General features: G+C 38.1%; 1 protein-coding gene across 1 annotated transcript; it reads right to left on the bottom strand.

Moving 5' to 3' along the window:
- Window positions 1-3,636: 3,636 nt before the first annotated feature.
- On the bottom strand, window positions 3,637-9,672 carry ifrd1 (interferon-related developmental regulator 1). Its single transcript, XM_084910557.1, has 12 exons — window positions 9,447-9,672; window positions 7,666-7,770; window positions 7,462-7,543; window positions 6,289-6,413; window positions 6,014-6,171; window positions 5,823-5,873; window positions 5,422-5,600; window positions 5,201-5,309; window positions 4,905-5,039; window positions 4,604-4,732; window positions 4,400-4,495; window positions 3,637-4,278 (listed from the first exon to the last, which is right to left on the bottom strand). The coding sequence occupies exons 1-12, from the start codon at window positions 9,475-9,477 to the stop codon at window positions 4,192-4,194; spliced, it is 1,287 nt and encodes a 428-aa protein (XP_084766683.1). The 5' UTR covers window positions 9,478-9,672; the 3' UTR covers window positions 3,637-4,191.
- Between the last annotated feature and the right edge of the window lie 1,758 nt (window positions 9,673-11,430).

Below are 11,430 nucleotides of genomic sequence, written 5' to 3'. Positions count from 1 at the left end.
ATTGATGTTTTTATTCCTTTCTATGCAACTCAACTGCGATGAAATCTGTATAATAACAATGGTCCATTAACACTCCCTTTCCACCTGAATGCCTGTAGCTATCATGATGAAAACGATCTAATCAAATGATTGTGTTTATCTGCAAAGAAGCTTTGATCTTAAATAACTCTGAAACTAATATGGTTTTAAACAATATGTGTTTGTTAATCAGATTTTAAAAATGCTATAGTCAAAGGTAAAAGATGTATTAAATTTGATTGATTGTCACTGTGAATATGAAGAGAAACTTTATCAGGTGGCCAGAGACAGAGCGACAGAAAATCTTTCTTCTTCGCCCACAAGGCAAAGCATCTATTAATAGAATATTTCACATTATAAAAACAACACAGAATGTTGTTAAATGTGTTAAAAGGTTATATGCTTTGTTTTGTGGCTCCAGAAGGATCTAACAGAATGGAGTAACAGAGAAAAATGGACACAAATCTTAAGACAGAAGAGACTTTAACACACTTTCCAGTAATCAGCAGATGGCTAGTCTGGTTGCAAAAATTATTCTGGCTTCTGACACTGCAGCATGATGTTAATTTTACAAGTTAAGGTCTCATTTAGAGTAAAACAGGCAATAAATTACTATACTTTAGGGCCTGGCTATATCATGGTTGACAAGTTACTACTCAATGGAGCCCTTGTTTGTTCAGTGTTCAGTGTCAGTTTTTTCTTTATTAACCCTTTTTTCAACTTTTTTTATTTAGATTTTGTCATTTTGCTGATATGGGATGTATTTTAAAAATAAAATAGTCTAATTAATATCCTAATGAACAACAGATGCATCTTGCTAATCAAGATAGTTAGCTAGAAGTCAGGGCTTTTTCTTTTTAGCATTATCCAAATTAACTTTGATTTCAGCGGTCACCAGGGCAACAGCTTACCTGAAATTAAGTATTTTTTTCATTGGCTGGGGCCTTCTCTATCAACTCTCTTGTCGAAATATGGTTACTATGAGTTAAAAAAAACTGATCACAACTCAAATGATAAACTCTGAAGTTTAAAGCACTCATTTAAAACCCGGTGGGTGACAACATGATTTTGTTATGTCCATCACTTATGTACAGTCTGTTGTAGATACACGGTTAAAATTAATTAGTTATTGTTAATATTTAACAAAAACTAAGCCAAACTGCACAAGTAGTGCAATAAAAACTAAATGCATCCTTACTGGTTCCATGGGAAACAATGGCCCTTTGTTATATGAACATATGTTGTTGTTCAGTTAAGGCTTATTGACCTTATTTTAATAAATGGTAAGAACTAGATCATTTTGATGTCTTTATTTGAAACCTTAAAATTGAAGGAGGGTGCACTTTCCTTTTACCGTGACTGTAGACATCACTCTCCAGCATTTTAAAACCGAAACCTCAGTAGCACTGTTTTCTAAATTAAAAACAATAATTAAATATCTTCATTTTAATGGCTTAATCATGTTTACCAGTAGCAATTTATAGCATGGAGCTATGAATCAAGCTTTATCAAGGAGTAAAACATGCCATGAAAATAGAGGTTATTTAAATGATTATATTATAATTGGAGGTTTGAAGGGGAATCACAGCTTCTACTCAAATACTTATTTTTTTAGTCCCAAAGCATTTGACTAACATATTTAAGAGGCAAAGGGCTCGTGAGTTAATTACCTGCAACTTCAATTTTCTTTCATTTTCCTCTTGAACAGAACAAGCCCACAGGGATGCACATTTTGAGGAAATTTGTGTAACATGAGCAATTACCTCTCCCTAATTGAGCTGCTGTTGGAAAATAAGTGAAACTTTCCTTCCTGAAGTCACAACAGTACAAGAATGAGACGTAAATGTTTGCTGAGGAGACAATGCCTCAATCGTCCTGTCATGCCACATAAAGATGGGCAGCTTAATGCTAGTATGAAGTAGCCCACGACTTCTTGATTTAATACTGGCTCAGTCACCCTTAACACAGACAAATTTTCTCTGCCTCTGCTTCTGTTTATTTTAAAGGGTCAGGATATGAATGATGCAGATTGCTATGTGTCAGAAAGTTTTCTTAAACAGAGAATGAATGTGCATAAACCAATTAGATGCATGAATCAGGTTTTTAAGAAGAAAACTAAAGCAGGCAGCCTATAGAATAAAGTGATAGAAAATGCAAGTCAATACTGTGAATTTAAGATATGAACAAAAACTAATACTACGTGCAATAACCTGAACACTTTTCATTTACATATTTACTGTTTTCTTCTTACATCGGATTGTATATTTGTACATTTTTTTTCTGTTAATACTGTTCATATGTATATAGTGCTGCAGAACTGTGCAGCCCCCCTTCATGTTTGCACTGAGTTGGAGATGCTCTGCATCTCATTGTAAAACTGTATAGTGACAATAAAGTCATTCTATTCAATTCTAAAATAAGTCTGCTAAACGAAATACTACTTAGATCCACATACTGTATAAAACAGATGGACAAAGAGTCTAGAAATCATGTTAAACTGCATTCTTCTGGCCAGCAGGGCCAGTTTCTCTGGTTTATCTACTGTAAACACCTTCCTGGTGAGTTCATGGTGTCAAATTACAGTTTCAAGTCTTATTACAATGTGATTTATTTATTTTTTTTAAAGATAAAAAAAAAAAAAAAAAAAAAAAAAAGGTTCTGATTAGAGTCAAGAAAAAAGCAAATTAGTCTTTAGAGTGGGCCCATATGATAGCATGTTTCAAAAGAAGCATGAAGTCCCAAGTCAGTGAGAAAAAAGGCTCCCTTCCTCTTAAACTAGATCTGACAACATTGTATCTTACTCAGTTATATAGTATTTGTATTCTTTTTATTCTATTGTATATAGTATTTTATTCGATTGTGTACATTTATATACAGTATCCCATTCTTATCCGATTCTAGTGTTTTATTTTTTGCTATGTAACTTTCCACTGTAACGAAACAAATTTCCCACGTATGGGACTAAAGGTCATCTTATCTTAGTTTTAGCCTACAGCTACATCATCCACTCCACCCAAATTGAAGGACCGGTTTTCCCCGAGTAGACACAAAAAGAAGCAGCTCTGTTTCGGCTTTCTACTGTCAGTAATATTGTTCCACCTGAAATATGAGGATGCTGACTGGTGATAGGCCTGCCTTGACCATGTGACAGTCTATTTTTATGGCTCCAAAAGAAGCAGCCCGCTGAGGTTCACCTTTGGGGAGAGTTAATATGTTGTGAGCTTTGCGGCTGCTAGACCTCCATTATATCCATGTCTTGTGTTCCAACAGTTTCACCTGTGACAAACGGGTGCACCGCCTTACTCGCTTTCCCTGCAACACCGCTGTTACCTTGGCTGCAAGATCCTTCACTTTGATATGTGGAAGTAGTGCTGAGTAAAATTTCTATTGCCCTTTCAATCAGAATGACCTTCATATATCTGCCAACAGTTCCAGTTCTCAAAGCTACTACTCAAGGAACTTTTCCAGCCGTTTCTTTTGCAAGCTCTGCTGGCACTGTCCCAAGATACTGTATCAGATCAATGAATCCAATTATAGCCAATTCATAGCATTGTATATTGAATACATGGGCTGAAAAAAAATAAAAAATAAAAAATAAAAATAAAAAAATAAGAACAGTTGTTGCAGCTTTTCAGCATTTATTGCACCATCCTCAACCTTTACATTACATACACAACACTAAATACACTATTTTAGCTTGCACATAAATAACGCTAAGTGTGAAGTAATTAGATAAACTTATTACAAATCCGTGAGTTAGGGACGGTCACATGTCTTGATGTTACTACTTAATGGTACAAGAGACAGATCCATCAAAAAATGTTAATACCGGTGTATTTCATTTAACAACAACAAAATAAAAATAAAAATAAAAAGGGAAATGTGCATGATACCTAACAAATGTACACCACCTTTCTGTGAACAAACTATTCAAGTTGTAGTCCACCTAGAATCTGTTTAATTATCAAATACTCACTTGCTGTAGATGGCAGAAAGATGTTTTTCCCCCAATAAAAAGCAACAGCTGTTATTAAAAAGATATTTAAGCCTACGGAAAGTGAGCATTTGATACACAAAGAGATCTTGGGACAACTGCATTAACTTAGGCTTGTGACAATTCATCTAAAAAGCAGGAAAGCTTGATAAATAGCTTATTAGAGTCAAAAGAAATTATTAAAACTCTCCCACGTCCACCCTCTTGTCTCTGAACTTGCTTCTGGCCTTGGTCCGAGCCTTGAATGCAGCAGAGTTGTGAAGATGCTGGAACAGAAAGAATTTCAAGCGTTCATTAATAAAATGCCACAAAACTTTGAAAGCATTGATACTTTTAAGCTTACAAGAACACCACAAGGGTTTAAATGAGCCTTCCTTGCACACCTACCCTTTCAAAGCGAGAGATTTTCATGGCCTTCATGGTGGCTGAATCAACCAGCATAGGTGGTCCCAGTTCAAACACGTCTCTGATGAATTCATTTGCCTAGTTGGAAAAAGTTAACAAAAACGTCAAATCCAGTCACTAGCGCAAAAGAAAGACACTAGTTTATCGCAAACTCCTATTGTACATAAAGTGTTTCTAATAAGATACCTGTAGGTGGTAGTTCATTCCAGAGCCCACGAATTCTCTGAAGGCATCGTATGTCCTCTTTCTGACCCAGCTGTCAATGTTCATTCGCTCTGTGCCAAAGCGAATGGTCTCAGATTGGAAGGCCCCCTCCTGGAAGAGAAAGCAATATAAATAAGTCCATGGTCAGACACCATCATTCACTGTCTCCACCTCCAAGGAGCTGCTGTTAAGTTTTACCTCTGTTCAATTATGTTGGTTAAAAGCAGGAAATTAACATCCAACTGGCAAAAGGAACATGGTTCACCTGACATGTAGCGCTTACCTCAACAGCTTTGAGAACATCCCTGAACACCGAGCGCTGCTTCCTCTTGTCAGTCTTGGCTCTGTGCTTGTTGCAGTCTGTGGCCAACGCGTTCAGTTTATCACAAAGTTCATCCCAGCCATCAAATTCAAAATCCTAAATAAATGCAGTGGGGGGAAAAATAAATAAATATGCAGCTTATGAGTTTAAAAAGCACAGACATGACATGTGCCACATGTTAACATTTGAATTAACAAAAGAAATGAACTTTAGGATAATCTGGTGTTGGGGAAATTAAACAGCAATTGCAAACTTACAGAATCGATGTCCCTGGCCAGCTCAAAAAGCAGAGCAATAGTCTCCCCAGCTGCAATCCTCATGTTCACGTCATCACTCTCGAGCAACCTCTGCAGTTTAGGCAGGTGTCTGCACAACACATAAGCAATTCTTACTCCACTTAACTTGGTTGGAGAGCAATAAACTAAAAGCAGCAGAACTTGTGATTAAAAAACTTAAGGGTCAGCATAAAGGAGCTTACTTCTGCAGGATGTCTTTGAGCTGGCTGGAACTGCAGATTGTGAGCAGCAGTGCCCAGGACCGCAGAGAATTTGTGTGGAGCTGGCTCATTTGAGGACTGATCGAAGGACAAGTGCCATCCGCCTTTGCATAGGACCGGGTGAACAGGTTCTCAAAACACTCCATGGTCGCTTGCACATCCTAAAGAAGCAAACATCAGTAAGCTCTACTTATTACCACAAATAACATGTTTCCGACTTACTGAAAAATTACTTGAGGCATGTTTGATTTCAGCAGCACATGTTTGCATGAGTGCCACTCATCGATATAGCATTATGTTAGAACTGATGAGTAATATATGACAAATGAATGTCAGACGTGCCACTGGTTTGCACTCAAGCCAAGACATGATCAGAAACTTACCAATATGTCATCCTCAGCAACTAATGTGCAGAGGCCCAGACTTGTTGCTACCTATTAAGAAACAAAATAAACAAAACCATATCAGTTGATATTTCATGGAAAAATCCAAAAATGTGGTAATCTTTTTTTATTAAGGGGAGGGGGGGGGGATGCATTTATTAAAGGAGATCAGTACAATAAAAGACACTCACAGCCTGTCTGGCTTGTATGTTGGCTGATCCATCTGCCAGGATGTTTTTGAAGATCGGTTTCAGCGTCTTGAACACCTCCTCGCTCTCAATTCCTGAGCCCAGCTGGATGCACAGCAAACAGGCTAAAGAAGCTGCTGCTCGCTGCTCCTCACCTTTGCCTAACACGAGGAAGAAGGAAAAAAAGCCAAATGATTTATGAGCACAAATACAAACATGCGCTTAGTTTAAAGCACTGGAACACCTGCCATCTCATTAACAGCAACACGTTTTAGTACCTTTCTTGAGGCAGCGTTCAATGCTGTCTGTGATGGTCATCCTTCTCTCTGAGATGAACTCATACAGGATGCGTGTAGCCATTGCCGTCTTGAGCCCATCTAGTGCCCCCTGTCTTGTCTTAGCACTGAGGAAAAAATATATATATGGATAAATCAATCATCATAAAAGTGATAACCACTATACCATGAAGCCATTTATCAGAAAATACTGGCAACCCTCAGTACTACCCCTCAGCCTCCTAGTAGACACAACTATGATATCAATTACAAAATCCTACAAAACCCTGTTCTTGAGGTATCAGAGTTACAAGATTTTCAGAAAACTGACATCAACGTCGAGGTTATTAGAGAAGTTATAAGTCTATAGCAGGTTTTTTTTAGGATGCATGAGGCCAGTTTCAGCAGATGTATTCAACCAGCCATCACACAGCAGTTTCTCAAAGACGTTGCCCTTTCAGGTAAACAAGTTGAGGTCAATTAGTTTGTTGATTTAATTTTTTTTTATTTATGTTTAAATATATAATCTTAAGGTAATAACAAAAATATTTGTAAAAAAAAATTATACAAAAAGTTAAGAATGTGACTTCACCCATTTACTTTTATACAAAAATGATGTTTGACAAGTGAAAAGAATATCAGCTGAATAGATATAACAGATTTAGTAGCTTCTGGCACTTCTGGGGAATCCCTTCTATAATAATCACCCCATTGAGGAAGCCAATGGTGACAGGGCCTTTTTGGGATGAAGTCTATTTTTAAATTGACAAGCCTGCAAACTCCAATAAAAACTTCCTGCACTGGACTCACTGTTGCATACAACTCAAGTTACCCAGCGTTTTTAAAACTACATTTGAAATTTCTTGATACATGCTCATCATCCAGGTAAGGAAATCCCAAGTGTCCCACATAGCGTTTCCAGTGGGAGAAATGTTTTGTCACTTCATAGTGAAGTACTTTTTGGGGTGCATTTGAAACACCAACCCTGTACATTTGTTAAACTGGCAAGACAACATAGCAACGCTGCATAAAAAGGGGAAAGCATTTCTAAATGGTGCAAGTGTTACCTAAAACTCTTGCTCTGACAGGATTAAGTAACTACATTGTTGATCTCTCTTGTAAAACTGGATCCAAGACAGAGGCAATATAGATCAGATAACATTTTGGTCATTTTACCTCTTATCTACTGTGCTATCTATGAACCCCTTCAGTTTATACTGGAAATCCTCCTGGGCTGAATCCTCATTGGTCTCGCCACCTTAAAAACAAAACAAAAAAAAAGGCATTTAAGGAAGTCGTAAACAGACTTGTTTGATGTGTTTACACACACACACACACACACACACACACACACACACACACACACACACACACACACACCTTCATCTGCTACACTGGTGGCGTCACTGAAGCTGCTGCAATGACTGAGGGTCTCAATGGAGGCATCCTCATCACTAAAAGGCTGCACAGCCCCATGCTGGCCCCCTGAAAAACAAAACAAAGACACATAAGCACAGGCAATCAAATGTAATTCATTAACACAGAGCCGTAGGTCATTGTGAGTCAATTGTGTAATCCAAGCGTCAGGCAGGTAAGGCAGCATACACTGTACTTATCTAATCAGCTGCCTGTCCGTTGCTATTGGCCTTTTCGTTATCTCATCCAAAAATAAATAAATATGTACCACGTTGTCAAAGTGTGCTACCTGTGTCAACAAAATGTTCAGGTTGGAGGGGCACAGGCACATCAAAAATGACCTGAAACAACATTGTATGGGTAACCGGAATGTCCCAGCAACTGCAGCAACTGTCCAGCAAGAGGCAAACACAGTTTGGGTACAGCCGAAAAATACAGGAGTATCACATCTAGTATTATGTCACTGAGGCATAGGAGGAAGTAGATCGTTTTACTAAGCAAAGTCCACATCTGACAAGTTACTATCAGACAATTTATTATCCACGTAGTAGGGACAACGTGGCTGAAACGGAACAGAGCGAAACACAATGATGTATTGGAAAATGTTCTGGTTACTATAATAGCTCTAGAGGGTGGGATGGGCAAAAAATTCACAGCTAAAAGAGGCTGCTAAAATCTTGGGTGAGATCTTTACGGAACCTTATAAACAATCAAGGGTTTAATTTAATCCCACTTAAGGTTAACTCTGCTACTGCAAAAACTGGACAAACTTCCAACCCCACCCAGACTCAGACTTCTCTGCCTTGACCTGAATTTACCTCTGGTAGACATGTTTAGGTGAGCGTAAGACGGCAGGAACCCGCCGCTTTTAGAACACAATGTGAAAAATACTTCCGTTATTCATAACAAGCAGCCCTAAAAAAATATTAGCTGAAAATAAAATAGCCGTCTTTAAATTGATTAAAAATAGCTATTTAAGATCTGTGTGTTGACGTGGACTGTTTTCCCCACACGACAGCTGATTTCTGAAAACCGGGTGCCGCCTCCTTCCTCCCTCCGAGTCCAAAATGTCGGACTTGTGCCTCAAAAACAAATATATGCAGTATGTTTTAAAAAAGAAAATGACCCTTCCTCAGTGACACAATATGATACTCAGGCTTCAAAACTGCTAATCGGGTATCAATATCATTTGTCCCACACAAGGCTAAAGATTAATCGAGGTCAAAGAATTCTAGTTTCGTGTGGTTTGCGTTATATACACTTTCACAAAAATCCAACGTATTGCTTTATAACATTTATGACGGTAATAATCGAATTCAAGGAAGAAAAAGCTTGGGTGTTTTACTCCTTCAAACGTTTATTTTTACTAAGCAACCACATGTGTCTCGCGTTGAAAGGGAGTGGGCATGAAGCTAGCCCTCGTTAGCTTGTGAAGTATAACAATTATTAAGGGCTTTTGTTGAGTAGCTCATGTTATACTATAATGTTATGCTTTAAAAGCCCTTTACAGTAGCTTTCATATGACAGTATCAATACTATGATAGTACACTTTTTCATTAGCAGTGTTGCTTTGTGTGAGTACAGCTAGCTACGTTTTGTGTTTTGACCTAGGCCAGCCTCTTCCTTTTGTAGTCCGTACTGTAAACACGTTCAGCTCCATTCGATGAACAAAGAACACGGAAAGAACTACAATTACCATCAACAAATACACAAGGCCGTAGCATAGCAGCCGCTAGTTTACTTACCCCTGCTATTCTTTTTCTTGTTCCTCGGCATTTTCGTGCAGATAACTAGAAAAATTTAACCAAAAATCAGCCAATACACGACCAGCCTTTATTGTATTGTCTGGTAAAATGAAAATATTCCCTTGGCACAGTGGATAAAAAGAAATCGAAAGCGATCTTGGAGATAGACTGTGGGCCGAGACGATACATTTTCCCTCATAAACCAGGGCTGCGTGAGTACAGCGCGGTTCTCAGTATTTATACCGGCGGACATGTCACGAGGAGTTTTCCCGGCTTCGCTGGCCAATCCTGGAACAGGAAAGAGTGTCGCGTGTGTTCGCGCGTGATGCAGTGACAGAAAGAGGGGAACTGTGAGTCCTGTTCTGTTATTTTGGGAAAAAAACAATGTCTGTGTATACAAATTTGATACATTCTCCAAGACAAACCACGAAATCAAACGGCGTTTACGTTTACACAAAGTGTGATAACACCACATTAGACTGGTTACGTAAGTTTTAAAGTCGCAAGGGAGGAGGAGGAGGAGGTGGAGATGGCTTTCAGCTCTGGTTGATTGGGACCCACAATAGCCCATCATACAAGCTAAATAATAGTGAATAAATTCCACTGCAAGAAAAAACACTATTGTCTGACATAAAACATGTTATCACACAAGACAGTGATAATGTTCCACTGTGAGACTGCAAGTGTGCTGTCTTGCAGTTGATCACATTATTATAGAGTTCTGTGCTGTTGATGAGATCATGTTCTGTGATGAGACAAATATTGTCATTAGAGAATTGTGATGCAAAATGTTTCACTCGGATGCATTCATGTTTTTTTATATAAAGTGGATTTGAAACTGTGCCTGTCTAGAAAGTTGAACAGTTATCGTCTACTTGACAGGGATGTGAAAGAGACTATCTTGGCTTTTCCCCTTTTAGTAGACAGGGACATCGGAGATACTTCTAGAAACCGAGCACTGCTTCAAATTTGTTGCATTCGTTTTAAAAGTGCACGAAGTAACACTGCTAGAGCCAATTAATTCTAGCTAGTTTTACACTGCTACTGCATTTAGTGGCTGTTGCAATAGATGTCTAAAGAAAGACTGCACATTGTCAACTTTATGCAGTTAAAAGTTAAATGCTTATTCAGCCAAATATGAACCATTCCTAAATCTTGCGCTCACTTGCCTCTTTGACAAATATAACTTGGGATTTTGTTTCATGTCACACTCACATGCCAAACATTAACTTTATTTATTTTACATCTTTGTCTCGAAAAGCACAAACACAATAATAATGCAGTAACTACATTCCAAATCCAGCAATCAGCATTTTACTTCTAGTCAAATCACAGTGTAGGGCTATTAGTTGTTCCTGCTATTGACTCCTTCTGGAGCTCCATGTATGCAGATTTGTTAATATTTGTTGCGCAGGATTTGTTCAACATAAAATGCCTATTTTTTTTAAGCTGTGAAATTATTCAGACAGGTGCCACTTGTACTTTTATAGCACTGTCCAAAAGTCTTGACCACCCGTTATTTCTTTATATTGTGCTTCCAGTTTTTAGTTTGTTTATTGAACCAAATAGCAAATAGTATCTTTGCACCAACAAGGTGATACCCAAAGTGCTATTAGCTGAAAACTTTGCATATCTTGGCACAGTGTGCAGTTTGACCTTCAAAAATCTGAGAAAACTGAACAAGTGGAGGGAAAAAATAGAAGTGTGAGGATCTAAAAAACACATTCAGTCGATGAAGAGTATTTGAAAGTCATGTTCTTAAGAAATAAATTAAAACTTCAGTTTTCAGGAGGACATGGTCCCAAACACACTGACAGTGCAGTAAAAGCATGCCTGTAACACTATCAGTCATGGATTGGCCTCCCCAAATCCAGAACAGAACCAAAGGCAGCCAACATCTAAAAAGCAGCTTTGAATGTCTTTCAAGAAGACTGGAGAACTACTTAAAGAAATTAAAAGAAATCTTACCTAAGAGAGTTCAGAC

The sequence above is a fragment of the Perissodus microlepis genome, chromosome 17 (genome assembly GCF_051167445.1).
Source record: "Perissodus microlepis isolate ML-2025 ecotype Zambia chromosome 17, ASM5116744v1, whole genome shotgun sequence".
NCBI lineage: Eukaryota > Metazoa > Chordata > Actinopteri > Cichliformes > Cichlidae > Perissodus > Perissodus microlepis.
This window is presented reverse-complemented; position numbering and strand designations above follow the sequence as displayed.

Bases quoted from the DNA above. Each gene is read 5' to 3' on its own strand.
- ifrd1 (XM_084910557.1), bottom strand. From the start codon at position 9,477: ATGCCGAGGAACAAGAAAAAGAATAGCAGGG. The intron at 7,544-7,665 runs GTGTGTGTGTGT...TTTGTTTTTAAG, and splicing joins CACCAGTGTAGCAGATGAAG to GTGGCGAGACCAATGAGGAT. The intron at 4,496-4,603 runs GTATCTTATTAG...TTTTCCAACTAG, and splicing joins GAATGAACTACCACCTACAG to GCAAATGAATTCATCAGAGA.